Consider the following 17882-nt stretch of genomic DNA (forward strand, 5'->3'; position numbering starts at 1 on the left):
TGAACGGGATATAGTAGGTATAGTAGGTTCCAGGGGCACCGGTTTGAGTGTGTCAAGAACTGCAAAGCTGGTGGGGTTTTCACGCTCAACAGTTTCCCATGTGTATCAAGAATGGTCCACCACCCAAAGGACATCCAGCCAATTTGACAACTGTGGGAAGCATTGTCAAAATGGGCTGTCATCCCATGGAACACTTTCAACACCTTGTAGATGCCATGCCCCAACAAGGGCGAAAGGGGGTGCAATTCAATATTAGGAAGCTGTTCGTAAATGTTTTGTACACAGTGTATTTTGAGTTTTTGAAGGTTGTTAGTGGCCTAATCCATAATATTTGGTTATATATTGAAGACTCTTCATATCAACAATCCAGTCCTGCCCAAGGCCCAGCTACTCAAGTCATATTAATCTCTCTCTGTCTCTCTCTCTCTCTGTCTCTCTCTCTGTCTCTCTGTCTCTCTCTGTCTCTCTCTCTCTCTCTCTGTGTTCATAATATTTTTATCCCTACCATTCTTCATATCAACAATCCAGTCCTGCCCAAGGCCCAGCTACTCAGTCATATTAATCTCTCTCTCTCTCTCTCTGTCTCTCTCTCTCTCTCTCTCTCTCTCTCTGTCTCTCTCTCTGTCTCTCTCTGTGTTCATAATATTTTTATCCCTACTCATTCTTTGTCATTAACCACAAGTGTTTAGCTTGAAGGAGCTGACAGTCATGTGTCCCAAATGGCAACATATTCCCTATATAATGCACTACTTTTGACCAGGGCCCATAGGGTGCCATCTGGGATGCAGACACACAGTAATTACCTACCTGCCATGTCAGCGTGATCGTTCGTTTCTCTGTTCCACATTTGTCCTTAGGTGGGATGATGCTATTGAAAAATGCAGCTTTTCCCAAAGTAGTTTGACTGAATTTTAATAAGAAATTGAAAAGATGTTGGTATATGCCATGCTGAGTCAGCGCTACAATCAACCTCCGTCATCTTGTGTTCATCTGGTGAAGGACAGCATACATAATTACCCTGTATTGTAGTCATGCAGCCATGTGTACGTCATGTTTTTGTGCATTAAAAATGTTTAATGAGGGGCAATTCTAGGGTAACGGTATTATGCTGAGACGTTTTTCACTTTAAAATGTATGCCAAACAAAGACCAATGATTTCAAAGTTAAAGGCCCAATGCAGCCATTTTATATCAATATCGAATCATTTCTGGAATTTTGCTAGGACTGTCTGGAAGTGGTCTGAGTGAGGAGGGGGAAAGTAGCTGTTATTGGCAGAGGTTTGGAACCCTCTTTATTGGCTTATTTACTAATTTACTGCATGGTGTTGTCACCATGGAAATTCGAAACGCCTGCCCATAATGCAAAGGTCCTGTGTAGATTGTATTTTCAACCAGCAACTATCAGGAAATAACACATTTCTTTAGTGTGTTTCATCAGCTGTTGTACAATATGATATACAACACAGGCAGTGTTTCCCCTAAGATGTTTTTCAGCAGCGGTGGCAAAGTTTGCCAGAGGTTTCAAAGCTACTTCCCTGCAATTGTACACATTTTACCATGGCTTATGCCTTTTTCTTATGCTATCTGAGGGACTCAAACATGATCAATTATCAACAAAATCAATGACATTTTTGGAATTTCAGATTCTCCATGAGTGTCTTGTAGTGATTGATTGTTTGTTCTCAAAGATGATCTTATTGAAAAATATGTTTCTCCATTAACTTTTCTATATACTTTATCTGGTTTTAGTAATTTATGTTTACACTGAAAACGTTTTCAGTGGCGTCCACAATTTAGCAGTGGCGCAAATGGATTTAGGGGAGACTGAGAGGAAAGAACATAATTTTAACTGCACTGGGCATTTAACAAACCATACAACTCTATTCAGAATGACTACTTTGAACAATTTTTAAATAGTAATTAAAAAAATTCAAATTTACTGTAAAAACTGCAGATGCTAAATTTGGTAACAGGATTACAGTAAAGCTCCCCTCAGTTGTATTCTGTTACCTAACTTTATCTGCACAGTTCTTCCTGTAAATGTGTTTTTTTGTAAAATCAGCATAATTCTGTTACCATGGAATTACTCGTCATTTTATATTGTTTTTGATGACATCATGAAGACCAATTTGGCTCACTCACTAGCCATTACTATCACTAAAATTAAATAGGGGAAAAGATTCCCAATAATCAGTTGAATCAATCGAGATATGTTCAGCTGAAATATAATTATCAAGCTAAAAGTGGGAGTTTCTCGTGGAACAAACTACGCAGTGATGTGAACATGCATCACACACTCACATGAACACATACATTATGCTAGATATGGAATATCATCATGTCATTATCCTTGTACAGTATGTGACCTTTGCAACGGACCTTTCAGCCAATGAATGCCCAAACCCCAGACATTAGATCCTGTTGCTCACCCTACTTTACCAGACGTATGTTGCCAGTGGTGACCAAGTGTAATTAGGTTAGTGAGAGAAGTAACTAGATTCTGCTGAGGAAATTGTCTCTCTGGAACAGTATGGCTGTCCAGGGGTTTTTAGGGCATGTATGAAACCATTTTTAAAACGTTTTGCAATGGAAATGGGAATTCATGTTTCTCATTGAACCAGTAAGTCCATGTAGTCCCTCTGTTTTTTCTCACTTTTCTTCTGTTTGGTGCCTAATGAACAGAACCCTGCATACTGCCGGTTGGGGAAGGGATGTTTGCGGTGTTTCCCCTCCTGCAACCACATTGACCCTGATGTCAACCTGCTTTACTGAGGGTTAGATTCCCCTGAGGCCTTTTAAAGTTTATCTGGTTAGACTGGGCAGATTACTCAGGGTTAGATACCCCTAATGTAATAAAGCATCTTCCCGTTATCAGTGTTGGGGAAGCTACTCTGAAAATACAGTTTGCCAAGCTACCAATTACTTCAGACCGGAAAAAGTTAAGCTACCCTAAAGAAAAACATAGTGTACTTAACTAAAGTTACGCTGAAAAAGTAGTTCACCGCATCCAAACTACTTTTGATAAATTATCATATGTACAGTCGTGGCCAAAAGTTTTGAGAATGACACGAATATTAATTTTCACAAAGTCTGCTGCCTCAGTGTCTTTAGATATTTTTGTCAGATGTTACTATGGAATACTGAGGTATAATTACAAGCATTTCATAAGTGTCAAAGGCTTTTATTGACAATTACATGAAGTTGACGCTAAGAGTCAATATTTACAGTGTTGACCCTTCTTTTTCAAGACCTCTGCAATACGCCCTGGCATGCTGTCAATTAACTTGGCCGCCCAGAGTTTGTCAGAATTTGTGGGTTCTTGTTTGTCCACCCACCTCTTGAGGATTGACCACAAATTCTCAATGGGATTAAGGTCTGGGGTGTTTCCTGGCCATGGACCCCCCAAAAATATATGTTTTGTTCCCCGAGCCACTTAGTTATCACTTTTGCCTTATGGCAAGGTGCTCCATCATGCTGGAAAAGGCATTGTTCGTCACCAAACTGTTCCTGGATGGCCGGAAGAAGTTGCTCTCGGAGGATGTGTTGGTAACATTCTTCATTCTTAGGAAAAAGTATGAGTGAGCCCACTCCCTTGGCTGAGAAGCAACCCCACACTGAATGGTCATTGGATACTTTACTGTTGGCATGACACAGGACTGATGGTAGCGCTCACCTTGTCTCCCCCCGGACAAGGTTTTTTCCAGATTTCCCAAACAATCGGAAAGGGGATTCATCAGTGAAAAATGACTTTACCCTAGTCCTCAGCAGTCCAATCCCTGTACCTTTTGCAGAATATCAGTCTGTCCCTGATGTTTTTCCTGCAGAGAAGTGGCTTCTTTGCTGCCCTTCTTGACACCAGGCCATCCTCCAAAAGTCTTTGCCTCACTGTGCGTGCAGGTGCACTCTCACCTGCCTGCTGCCATTCCTGAGCAAGCTCTGTACTGGTGGTGCCCCGATCCTGCAGCTGAATCAACTTTAGGAGACAGTCCTGGCGCTTGCTGGACTTTCTTGGGCGCCCTGAAGCCTTCTTCACAGCAATTGAACCGCTTTCCTTGAAGTTCTTGATGATGTGATAAATGGCTGCAGGCCCAGACGGCATCCCCAGCCGCGCCCTCAGAGCATGCGCAGACCAGCTGGCCGGTGTGTTTACGGACATATTCAATCAATCCCTATACCAGTCTGCTGTTCCCACATGCTTCAAGAGGGCCACCATTGTTCCTGTTCCCAAGAAAGCTAAGGTAACTGAGCTAAACGACTACCGCCCCGTAGCACTCACTTCCGTCATCATGAAGTGCTTTGAGAGACTAGTCAAGGACCATATCACCTCCACCCTACCTGACACCCTAGACCCACTCCAATTTGCTTACCGCCCAAATAGGTCCACAGACGATGCAATCTCAACCACACTGCACACTGCCCTAACCCATCTGGACAAGAGGAATACCTATGTGAGAATGCTGTTTATTGACTACAGCTCGGCATTCAACACCATAGTACCCTCCAAGCTCGTCATCAAGCTCGAGACCCTGGGTCTCGACCCCGCCCTGTGCAACTGGGTACTGGACTTCCTGACGGGCCGCCCCCAGGTGGTGAGGGTAGGCAACATCTCCTCCCCGCTGATCCTCAACACTGGGGCCCCACAAGGGTGCGTTCTGAGCCCTCTCCTGTACTCCCTGTTCACCCACGACTGCGTGGCCACGCACGCCTCCAACTCAATCATCAAGTTTGCGGACGACACAACAGTGGTAGGCTTGATTACCAACAACGACGAGACGGCCTACAGGGAGGAGGTGAGGGCCCTCGGAGTGTGGTGTCAGGAAAATAACCTCACACTCAACGTCAACAAAACTAAGGAGATTATTGTGGACTTCAGGAAACAGCAGAGGGAACACCCCCGTATCCACATCGATGGAACAGTAGTGGACAGGGTAGCAAGTTTTAAGTTCCTCGGCATACACATCACAGACAAACTGAATTGGTCCACTCACACAGACAGCATTGTGAAGAAGGCGCAGCAGCGCCTCTTCAACCTCAGGAGGCTGAAGAAATTTGGTTTGTCACCAAAAGCACTCACAAACTTCTACAGATGCACAATCGAGAGCATCCTGGCGGGCTGTATCACCGCCTGGTACGGCAACTGCTCCGCCCTCAACCGTAAGGCTCTCCAGAGGGTAGTGAGGTCTGCACAACGCATCACCGGGGGCAAACTACCTGCCCTCCAGGACACCTACACCACCCGATGTCACAGGAAGGCCATAAAGATCATCAAGGACATCAACCACCCGAGCCACTGCCTGTTCACCCCGCTATCGTCCAGAAGGCGAGGTCAGTACAGGTGCATCAAAGCTGGGACCGAGAGACTGAAAAACAGCTTCTATCTCAAGGCCATCAGACTGTTAAACAGCCACCACTAACATTGAGTGGCTGCTGCCAACACACTGACACTGACTCAACTCCAGCCACTTTAATAATGGGAATTGATGGGAAATGATGTAAATATATCACTAGCCACTTTAAACAATGCTACCTTATATAATGTCACTTACCCTACATTATTCATCTCATATGCATACGTATATACTGTACACTATATCATCGACTGTATCCTTATGTAATACATGTATCACTAGCCACTTTAACTATGCCACTTTGTTTACATACTCATCTCATATGTATATACTGTACTCGATACCATCTACTGTATCTTGCCTATGCTGCTCTGTACCATCACTCATTCATATATCCTTATGTACATATTCTTTATCCCCTTACACTGTGTACAAGACAGTAGTTTTGGAATTGTTAGTTAGATTACTCGTTGGTTATTACTGCATTGTCGGAACTAGAAGCACAAGCATTTCGCTACACTCGCATTAACATCTGCTAACCATGTGTATGTGACAAATAAAATTTGATTTGATTTAGGTGCAATCTTACTGGCAGCAATATCCTTGCCTGTGAAGCCCTTTTTGTGCAAAGCAATGATGACGGCACGTGTTTCCTTGCAGATAACCATGGATGGCAGAGGAAGAACAATGATTCCAAGCACCACCCTTCTTTTGAAGCATCCAGTCTGTTATTTGAACTCAATCAGCATGACAGAGTGATCTCCAGCCTTGTCCTCGTCAACACTCACACCTGTGTTAACGAGAGAATCACTGACATGATGTCAGCTGGTCCTTTTGTGGCAGGGTTGAAATGCAGTGGAAATGTTTTTTGGGGATTCAGTTCATTTGCAGTTTTCCGTTCAATTGCAATTAATTGCAATTCATCTGATCACTCTTCATAACATTCTGGAGTATATGTAAAGCCAGCAGACTTTCAAAATTAATATTTGTGTCATTCTCAACTTTTGGCCACGACTGTACATCTGAAATGTCATAGACTGCAAATTGCAATGACGGATCACTCTGGAGTAATTTTTGAATAGATTGTTTGTGTTTAATAGGATAAATTACACAGTGTTTAAAAAGAATTAGGCAGATCTGATGCCAAACATTTTTTGGTCTACTTATTTTCTTTTCATAAAAATTGTGTTGTTCCAGTAGTTATCTACACCACTACATGGCAACAAGTAATTAACTACTGAAAACACTACAAAGATTAGCATTTAGTTCAACTACCAACAAGCTGCTGCAAAATGTAGTTAAATTACTAGGTGAAATGCATGTAGTTGATTACTCTCCAAAACTGCCCTTTATTAGCTAGCTACTTGTTTGAGGCCTTTTTACAGTTTATCTGGCTAAACTTAGCAAAGAGGGTTTTATTTCTGTCACTTGTTCTTAAAATTTTTTTTTTTTTTTTATTGATGCCAGACAGCATTTTTTGTGAGGTTATTTGGCTATTATAATCTGTTGGTCTGTCATTCCCACATAGGGTGTGTGGATCGGTGTGGGTGGGGGGAACATCTGGGTGCGTCAGCCAGAAGAATATTTATCTGATTAAAATCCTACACACTTATCCTATGGGCTCAACTTCCTCTTTCACATCTAAATTACTCACTCACACTTACTGACTTGGGGTAAACGTTAATCATGTACATCATGTTCTAACTTTCCAGTTACATTTTTGCAAAGAACACACTTGTGTTACTGACATCACGGGTTTGTGTTGTTGTTTTCTTGATGCATACAACTGTAATTGTCTGCGGCAAAGATTTTTACACCTCTCTTCACACTTGTGCCACCCAATTTTTCACCCCTTCCTCTTTCGATCTTGAACAATAGTGTCATATTGTTCACTTCATGAGAGGTTTGAGCAAGCACTTAGTGATTTCAAGTGTATGGCGGTTGACTTCAGTGTGAACTGCTAAATTCTCATCAACAGTTTCCGATGGCTCATTTGACCCCATCCTCTCCACTGCAAGTCTCCCACAGCGTTGTTGTAAATGAGAATGTGTTCCTTTATCAACTCACTTGGAAAAATAAAGAAAGATAGCCTAGATAATAAAATTAAAGTAGAAAGATTTACTTCCGGCTTCATGCAATGTCACCAGTGCAGCTAGAGGTGACAACTCTAGATCACTTTTACTCCACACACAGAAATGCATTCAAGGCCCTCCCTTTGGCAAATCAGATCATAATTTAGCGTTAACCAAACTCTGTCCCCTGGACCCCAAGTGGTGCGCACAGCTGATTCAAATGATCAAAGCTTGATGATTAGTTGATTATTTGAATCAGCTGTGTAGTGCGAAGGCAAAAACCAAAACGTGCACCCCTTGGGGTCCCTGGGACCGAGTTTGGGAAACCCTGCCATAATTCTATCCTCCTGCTTACATGCAGGAACTCAAACAGGAAGTACCAGTGATGCAGAGGTGGTCCGATGAAGCAGATGCTAAGTTACAGGACTGTTTCACTAGTACAGACTGGAATATGTTCTGGGATTCATAGAGTTTCCCACATCAGTCACTGGCTTCAATGCGTTGACCACGTCGGATCCATAGTAACCGTGCATACATACCCCAACCAGAAGTCATGGATTACAGGCAACATCCTCACTGAGCTAAAGGCTAGAGCTGCCGCTTTCAAGGAGTGGGCTCTGATGCTCGATGAATGTGGCAAGGCTTGAAAACTATCACAGATTACAAAGGGAAACCCTGTCATGAGCTGCCCAGCGACGCGAGCGTACCAGACAAACTAAATGCCTTCTATGCTCGCTTTGAGGCAAGCAACACTGAACCATGCACAAGAGCACGAGCTTTTCTGGACGACTGTGTGGATCTCGCTCTCTGTAGCCGATCTACGAAAATCCTTTAAACAGGTTTACATTTGCAAGGCTGCGGGGCAAGACTGAATACCAGGATGCATACTCGGAGCATGTGCTGACCAGCTGGCAAGTGTCTGTCTTAACTGACATTTTCAACCTATTCCTGCCAGGACAACAACCTCTCCCTCAACGTCAGCAAGACAAAGGAGCTGATCATGGACTACAGGAAACGGAGGGGCGAGCATGCATGTAGTGGAGCGGGTCGAGAGCATCCAGTTCCTCTGTGTCCATATCACTAAGGAATAAACATGGTCCACACGTATCCACACTGTTGTGAAGAGGGCACTGCTTCTTCCCCCTCAAAAGGCTGAAAAGATTTGGCATGGGCTCTCAGATACTCAAAGTTTGACAGCTGCATCATTGAGAGCATCTTGACTGGCTGCATCACCCCTTGGTGCGGGAACTGAGTTGTGCTTACGGCCCAGTACATCACTGGGTCTAAGCTCGCTACCATCCAGAACCTCTATACCAGGCAGTGTCAAAGGAAGGCCCAAAAAATGTCAGACTCCAGACATCCGAGCAATAGACTGTTCTCTCTGCTGCCGCATGGCAAGCGGTGCCAGCGCACCAAGTTTGGAACCAACAGGAGCCTGAACAGCTTCTAGCCCCAAGCCATAAGACTGCTAAATAGCTAATCAAATGGCTACCTGCATTGACCCTTTTTTGCACAAACTTTCTTGCGCTGACTCTATGCACTGACTCTACCCACACGCTCACACATACTTACACTGACACCCCAACACACACTCACACACATGCATACTGACGCATTCACACTCACCACATACACTGCTGGCTGCTACTGCTCAGTCTTCTCTATTCTGTTGCCTAGTCACTTTACCCCTACCTATATGTACATAGCTAACTCAATTACCACATGCTAATTGCATCATCTGTCAAATATGACATTTCCACAAACTGGCCTAGTTTGATTAGCTTATTGCTTTATTTTCTACAGATGACGAAACAAGTTGGTGATCTAAGGTAGTTGGATAGCAGGTTTGTCATTCTTGTCCATAACCTGAATGACTCAGGGCAGTCGTATGGTTAAAGATGTTAGATAATGCTTTGTGTTCTTTGTGTGGATGCATGCTTATGGTATTGAAGTGTAACTGACAGCATTTTAGCAACATTAAATCTTATTAGAATTATGTTCATATACACCCCCAGTGCGAGAACATAGATATGGTCCTTTTTTTAAATTCTTAGAACGTTTGGGATTTACATTTAGTAAAGCGTTTGTGAAAATAATATAGCAATATAGAGTGGGGAAAAAGGCTGTGTTTTGACAATTATTAGACACTGCAGTAAATAAAACTCAATCAAAATATCGGTGTCATCCAGGAGTCTACGGAGACCGGTGTGTCAAAGCCAATCAGAGCTTCAGTAGGCCTTTATGCAAATAAGCCATTTGCCACACGGGCCTGCCATCATTCACTTTGAACTGGACAGTGTGATTACAGTTTACAGGCAGTAGCAAGTTCATCGCGGCTTTCGATCATTAGAACACATTTGCCAAAAGCCACCTGAATGGATTTCGGCAAATATGTAAATAACTCATGCAAGTCAGAGCAAGATAAGCTAAAATCTAATGAGGGAACGTTAGATAAACCCTCTTTTTCAGCTAGTTGGCCATCAAAATTTTACTGGTAAATTATGGGGAATTGTAGCTTGTCCCAACCAAACACCCACGCTAATTGGCTAAAGATGGCTAGCTAGCTACTTCCAGACACAAATGAGAGAACACCTCACTCTGACCATTTTATTTGCCCTAGCAGAGCTGGTTAGGCATGTTATCTAGAGCATTCGTGACTAACTTACTGTTTTCGCCTACATTTACTGACACTGGTCATATGCAATGGGTGTTGCGCGTACGTAAATGAATCAGTTATTCTGTGTCTCTGGCACACTCTGACGAGTGCTCTGAAATCGAAGTGTTCAGCCAAAGTTACTTTTCGAACGAATGAGATATGCTAACTAGAAAAGTCATTAAAGTTCAGCATAGCTAGCTAGCAAAACAATTCACATTTATTACTAGCTAACCAAATAACACCTGTAATCTATAGCTGTGTATAGCCACTGAAAAATGATATTAGGTTAAAAAGTCAGTCACTCACCCACTCCTCCAATGGCATGACATCCTCCCAGCTAGCTTGCTAGCTGCTATCTAGCTAAAATTAGGCTCCGTGTTTTTAGCTTGCTAGGAGGATGTCATGCCATTGGAGGAGTGGGTGAGTGACTGACTTTTTCCCATGACTGATTTGTGATCATAGTTTGATTGTATTGACATTCTCAGTCTTGGTTACATTTGTCTGTTTTTGTCCAATATATTGAGACATTGAAACTGAAATAGTGCATCCGAATGGAGGCAGCAAACAATGTACCAGGCCAGCTGTGATTTACAACTTGACAGCAATATTTTTTTAGGCTACCCAGAAATGTATAGCTGAATTATTTGAATCATGCATTGAACTGCATCCATCTATGCTGCCAACAATGCCTTAGTGTACGTCATGGAATGTTGAGTAAAATGGAACCTATTTTCAAACCTCTTATAAAGGCAGTTTGGTAGCATAAACTGGGAATTTGATATTTGACTCATATTATGATTGTATATTTGTTTCATATCTGCAAAGTAGTTAAAATGCTGTCAGTTCCACTTTAACTGAATCACTTCGCAGCCAATATTAACATATGTGAGAGAAGGTCGTTGAGGTGAGACCGGGAGAGCCTATCACCTTACAAGACATTATGGTGTGTTCTTAGTCAGCCGGACACAAACGGTACTGAAGCTCTTAAACTGAGACATTAAGGTTGGCTTTTACATTTTACACTCCAATACCAATTATCAAACCGTAATAGATAAAGTTACTTTTTACTTTTACAAAAACGTTATTGTTGCATGCTGAGTGAAGCTGGTAAGCAACCCCGTTGCTCCTGCTGCTCTCAGACAAGACACAAACAGACAGACCGATGTCCTTACTCCTCAAGAAGGCCAGGCAGACTGCAGTCTGTGTGTACATCCACTGGACCTTCTGTGGAGTGATAGCTACCTCCCAGGTTTATTTCAGTCCTGTGTACTACTTCTGGGTATGTTTGGTGCTGGCTGTGTCTAGAGTAAAGAAGGGACTCAGGTGCTGCCTGCTTGGTTTCATATGTACTTTCTAAGCAGGTGCAACAGATAACCTAGAAACACAAATCTATGACTCAAATACAGAATAGACTTGAATACTGGTGGGAAAACGGGCGGATGCTAGTCATCATAAATTTCCATGAACCATTTCCTATCTGAGTCGGTCACATAGTTGAATGACAGATCACATCAACTACACCAGACAATAGATATAGCTGAGGTGACTCATCTTGAACCATAGATTACCACTGATATCGTATGGCATTTAATAAGCTCACATTCTTCAGGATAATAGATGTCATATCCTCCTCCGATGAGGGACAATCACACAGGGCGGATCTGATTTCATAACTTTAATTGGTTATCTTTATCAACCCTACACTGTTCATACAGTGTGAGCATATGTTTGCGTTCCACAATGAAGGTTAATCAAACGGGAGGCTATCTGTGGGCATTGGTGTTGTATTACAGCATCAGTCTATTGGTGGATCTATGTCTGTCGAGTGGGTCATTCTGCCTGCTTGCCTGCCTGCCTGCCAGACAGACATCAGAGGTCTTGTCTAGAGCTAAATTAACTCCTAGTTGTATCAAGGGCTTAACAATGCTTCTCATGATGTAGCGGCCCATCCGCATCTAAACACTTTAACACAACAATGAGTCAGATTTTATGCCGTTTGTCACAGCTCAACAGAGGTGGGACCAAGTCACTATTATTCAAGTCACAAGCAAGTCTCAAGTCACAAGGTTCGAGTCTCAAGTCGAGCCCCATGTAGAATGGGCCAAGACTAGAGTCAAGTCCAAGTCGTGCAGTCTAAGAGCAAGTTAAAAATCTATAAAAAATCTATACATGCAACAACTTTTTCAACTACAAATCTTTGTCTTTTTATTGAAGCTACCAGACACTACTTCATTATTTTGTCTACAAGCTATCGAGCTAGCATATGAAATCTGTAGCACAGAGTAGATCCTCCATATGACGTTGAGAATTAGTGCGTTGTAATAACCAAAATACATAACCGTTTGTACCTATAGATAACCAGATTGTGACTACAACTAAGTCTTTGACACCATGTTGTTACATTGGTGAGTAAAAATGAATGCTTTCTATCCTTTAAAGGGATAATTTGGGATTTTTGCAATGAGGCCCTTTAAGTACTTCCCCAGAGTCAGATGAACTTGTGGATACCATTTTTATGTCTCTTTGTCCAGCTTGAAGGAAGTTAAGAGGTATTTTAGCAAGCCAATACTAACTGGCGTTAGCGCAATGACTGGAAGTCTATGGGTATCTGCTATCATGGTAGTTAAAGGGCCTCTGCCAAAATCCCAAAGTATCCCTTTAATATGTTTTAACCCTCAAGGCATGTTCATTATATAAATATCCCATTGAACTTTATCTGGTTTGTCATTCCAAAGGAATTCTCGCATTACTTGAGAAAGGATTTTCCTGTAGTCGGTAGAGCCATGAATAAATATGTAAACTAGAGAATTAATCAGGTTAATTTTCCCTTAGATGGACAGGTGTTTCCGTCTCGACATCATATCTATTTTGCAAAGTATTTTGCAAAGTTTTCTATCAAAGTTAGTAGTTGGAAGATTGCTAAACTTTTCTGAGATATGTGCACCAAGCACATCAACTTTGCCATCCGCCCATTTAATCGGGAGACCACATCACAATTTAAAGTTTATCTTTTAGAAACACAATGCATAATTTAGTACACACAGTGCTTTGTTTGTTCTTTTCCTGGTACTCTGTGGTCTTCTGTAAGCTTGGTATAGCCAAAGTAGTCGACATATTGCCAGATTGCAGGGATGGGCAAGAGATGTTGGCCCGCAGATCAATTTAAATAATTTTTGTAAATCAGTCGTGGTTTGAAATTACTGTTGAGAGTTAAAATAGGACAATACAGAAGGTGCAATTTAGACATTTGGTTGTTAGTCACTCTCTCAGATATCATATTAACATGGCATAAGTCATGGCAAAATGTGTAGAATTGCAGGGAATTAGTAGAATTGCATGAGATTAGCTTTCAAACAGTAAAATAAAATCCGCCCCATGGCAAATGGATAGAATTGCAGGAAATTCTCTGTAAAATTGCACCTTCTTCTTCTCTGCCTCATGGCATTTTAAAAATATATTTCATGACATTTCTTATAAAGTTTTGAAATCTTCTCTCCACCCATGGCAAAATGTGTAGAATTGCAGCAAAACTTGCTTTAAGACTAGGGTTGGCTCCGACTGCATGTGGGGTATGGATGTTTGTAGGCAGACCCCCAAGCCACTGTGGCCCGCAAGGTGGGGGAGACCCTCAACCAAGTCTCGTTTAGGGCCCCCTAAAGGCTAGGGCCGGCCCTGGCTACTGATATAATGCATTTATTTAAGAGTTAAGTAGTTTAACTGCACAAATAGATTGATTGAACAAATCAGTTGACTGTATGTCTTGGACTGTGCGTAGGGTACGCATTTCCTTGACCCACTGCGATCCCTCATGATGAATTCAGATTTTTTTGTTGCCCATCCCTGATGTACAGTATGTAACCTTGATTTTGTGTTTGTGTTCGTCTCAGGCACTGGGAGGCCGTTAAGAGGTGGGATGAAGCCATCCAGATGACTCCAGAAAACCCTCTACTGTACGAGATGAAGTCCCAGGTACATTACAGTACTACAGCTCTCAGCTACTTATCCTCCTCTCCTCCTGTTGTCTCTCTAGTTCGCCAATTCTCCAGCCATCAGACGACAGCCAGCCAAATATTGCCAGATACAGCCAGATAATAACTTCCTTGATTTGTCTTTGCTACAAACAGAATATTTTGTTTGTATGAACCTTTTTTCTCCCTTTGTTCTCTGTGCTGGTACAATACAATCACAGTGTGTCGAATTTACCTCCAGATACAATTTGACTGTCAGAGGTAAGTTTCTCCTGGAAGCTCCCTTTAGGCCACGGATGGGCAATTGACGGCCCGCTAATCAGTACCAGTCAAATGTTTGGACACACCTACTCATTCAAGGGTTTTTCTTTATTTTTACTATTTTCTATATGACAACTTTGCACACTCTTGGCATTCTCTGAACCAGCTTCATGAGGTAGTCACCTGGAATGCATTTCAATTAACAGGTATGCCTTGTTAAAAGTATATTTGTGGAATTTTTTCCTTAATGCATTTGAGCCAATCAGTTGTTGTGACAAGGTAGGGGTGGTATACAGAAGATAGCCCTGTTTGGTAAAAGACCAAGTCGCTATTATGGCAAGAACAACTCAAATAAGCAAAGATAAACAACAGTCCATTACTTTAAGACATGAAGGTCAGTCAATACGGAACATTTCAAGAACTTTGAAAGTTTCCTCAAGTGCAGTCGCAAAAAACATCAAGCTCTTTAATGAAACTGGCTGTTATGAGCACCGCCACAGGAAAGGAAGCCTCAGTTACCTCTGCTGCAGAGGATGGAGTTAACTGCACCTCAGATTGCAGCCCAAATAAATGTTTCAGAGTTCAAGATACAGACACATCTTAACATCAACTGTTCAGAGGAGACTTCAGGCCTTCATGGTTCAAATTGCTGCAAAGAAACCACTACTAAAGGATACCAATGAGAAGAAGACTTGCTTGGTCCAAGAAACACGAGCAATGGACATTAGACCTCCAGACTGTTTAAGGGCTATTTGACCAAGAAGGAGATTGATTGACTGCTGCATCAGATGACCTGGCCTCCACGATCACCTGACCTCAACCCAATTGAGATGGTTTGGGATGATTTGAACCGCAGAGTGAAGGAAAAGCATCCAACAAGTGCTATGTGGGAACTCCTTCAAGACTGTTGGAAAATAATTCCACATGAAGCTGGTTGAGAGAATGCCAAGAGTGTGCAAAGCTTTCATCAAGGCAAAGGGTTGCTACTTTGAAGATCTGTTTTAAATGTGTTATGTGTTATTTCATAGTTTTGTCTTCACTATTATTCTACAATGTGGAAAATAGTAAAAATAAAGAAAAACCTTTGAATGAGTAGTTGTCCAAACTTTTGACTGGTACTGTGTTTTTATTTATATACGTTTTGTTACGTTACAGCCTTATTCTAAAATGGATTCAATAAATACAAATCCTCAGCAATCTACACACAATATCCCATAAAGACAAAGCGAAAACATGTTTTTAGAAAATACAGAAATACCTTATTTACATAAGTATTCATTGCCTTTGCTATGAGACTCGAAATTGAGCTCAGGTGCATTCTGTTTCCATTGATCGTCCTTGAGATGTTTCTTCAACTTGGAGTGCACCTGTGGTATATTCAATTGATTGGACATGATTTGGAAAGTTACTGATGGATTCTGTTGAAATGTAACATTTTTCAATTTAAACTGTAGTTTGTTTTTATCCTTTTTAGCGAGTGATTATTGTGAGTATTAATGGAGTTTAGGAAAATCTGTATATACTAATTTATAAAGGTGGACCTAATCAGATAAGAGGAAATTGCCTAGGATCAGAGAGCAGGGTCAGGCCCAGAAGATGGATAGCTAAACAAAGAGAGGGCCATGGACATTCCACAGGGGAAAGGTGGAAATCTCATTGGGTTCATAAAATGTATAGCTTGGGAAGTGACGCCTACAAAGGAAGAGTTTAAAATGTGTTGTGAACTTTCTAAATGTATGCACTCAGCTGATGTCATCCTGGTCTCAATTCTTTATTGCAAAGAGGTTGCAATATAGATTTTTCTTTTAACAGCACACACCCATCTAAATGAGGTCCCACAGTTAACCATGCTAAGGATTTGTCCTTAGAGCTCTGAGACAGGATTGTGTCGAGGCAGAGATCAGGGGAAGGGTACAAAAACAGTGCTGCAGCATTCAAGCTCCCCAAGAACACAGTGGCCTTCATCATTGTTAAATGGAAGATGTTTGGAACCACCAAGACTCATCCTAGAGCTGGCCGCCCTGCCAAACTGAACAATTGGGGGAGAAGAGCCTTGGTCAATGAGGTTACCAAGAAAGTGATGGTCACTCTGACAGAGCTCCAGAGTTCCTCTGTGGAGATGGGAGAACTGTCCAGAAAGACAACCATCTCTGCAGCACTCCAGCAATCCAGCCTTTACGGTAGGGTAGCCAGACGGAAGCCACTCCTCAGTAAAAGGCACATGACAGCCCACTTGGAGTTTGCCAAAAGGCACCTAAAGGACTCTCAGACCATGAGAAACATGATTGAACTATTTGGCCTGAATGCCAAGCGTCACGCCTGGAGGAAACCTGGCACCATCCCTACGGTGAAGCATGGTGGTGGCAGCATCATGCTGTGGGGATGTTTTTCTGTGGCAGGGACTGGGAGACTAGTCAGGATCGAGGGAAAGATGAACGGCGCAAAGTACAGAGAGATCCTTGATTAAAATCTACTCCAGACTTCAGACTGGGGTGAAGTTTCACCTTCAAACAGGACAACGACCCTAAGCACGCAGCCAAGACAACGCAGGACAAGTCTCTGAATGTCCTTGAGTGACCCAGCCAATGCCCTGACTTGAACCCGATCGATCAAACATCTCTGGAGACACCTGAAAATAGCTGTGCAGCAACGCTCCCCATCCAACCTTAGAGCTTGAGAGGATCTGCAGAGAAGAATGGGAGAAACTCTCAATTCAGGTGTGCCAAGCTTGTAGCGTCATACCCAAGAAGACTCAATGCTATAATCGCTGCCAAAGGTGCTTCAACGAAGTACTGAGTAAAGGGTCTGAATCATTATTAGGAGACACTTCTGAAAACCTGTTTTTCCTTTGTCATTATGGGGTATTGTGTGTAGATTGGTGAGGAGGGACAAAAACAATTTAATACATTTTACAATAAGGCTGTACCGTAACAAAATGTGGAAAAAGTTGAGGGGTCTGAATACTTTCTGAAGGCACTGTATATATATTTTGGGGGGACTCCGTCGGGGTCTTAGAATAATAGAATACACACGTTGCAATTTCGAAATGTGGCTGTGCATCAGCAGTTTCTCACGTCAATCACTGACATTCACTCAATTAGCCCATGTCAGCATAAAAATATGTTGTTTGGTAAATTAGTCGAGCCAGCTATCTAATTACTGACCGGAGGGCCAAAGCAGAATAGCGACCTAAACCCGACTGTGATGTAGTCACACCACATGTACCCTGACATACTCCAACAGTATCTGTAACACAATTAACTTTCTCCTTATAGCCTGAACCTTTCCAATAAACATTCTCCCTCCACGCTTTTAATGGCTGACATTATTAACCATGATTATGAAATCTGAGTAGAAATTAATTACGTGACCTATGTGGCAAATAATGAAAGCTTCCGTTATTACCTTCTTTAGGGGAAATGTAATATCATGTTCTTTTACTCATGAAGTGTGCGGTTTTAAATGTTGTTTAACTCTGTCCTCATGTCCTCGACTGTATTCTTGGTTGCTACAGATTAGTCATGCTTTAGAAGGGATACATTAACAGGGTCACACACACACACACACACACACACACA

The 17882-nt window shown here is 42.2% G+C and overlaps 1 protein-coding gene across 2 annotated transcripts in view; it reads left to right on the plus strand.

Moving 5' to 3' along the window:
- Positions 1–17882, plus strand: part of ttc33 (tetratricopeptide repeat domain 33) — a 65849-nt gene that overhangs the window by 10719 nt on the left and 37248 nt on the right. For both annotated transcript variants that reach the window (XM_021590585.3, XM_090227127.1), the window contains exon 2: positions 13963–14044. In XM_021590585.3, coding sequence (XP_021446260.3) covers positions 13963–14044 — 82 coding nt within the window. The remainder of the gene's footprint in view (positions 1–13962; positions 14045–17882) is intronic.

This window comes from Oncorhynchus mykiss, chromosome 29, assembly GCF_057628025.1.
Source record: "Oncorhynchus mykiss isolate SJ-2025 chromosome 29, ASM5762802v1, whole genome shotgun sequence".
In the NCBI taxonomy this organism is placed as follows: domain Eukaryota; kingdom Metazoa; phylum Chordata; class Actinopteri; order Salmoniformes; family Salmonidae; genus Oncorhynchus; species Oncorhynchus mykiss.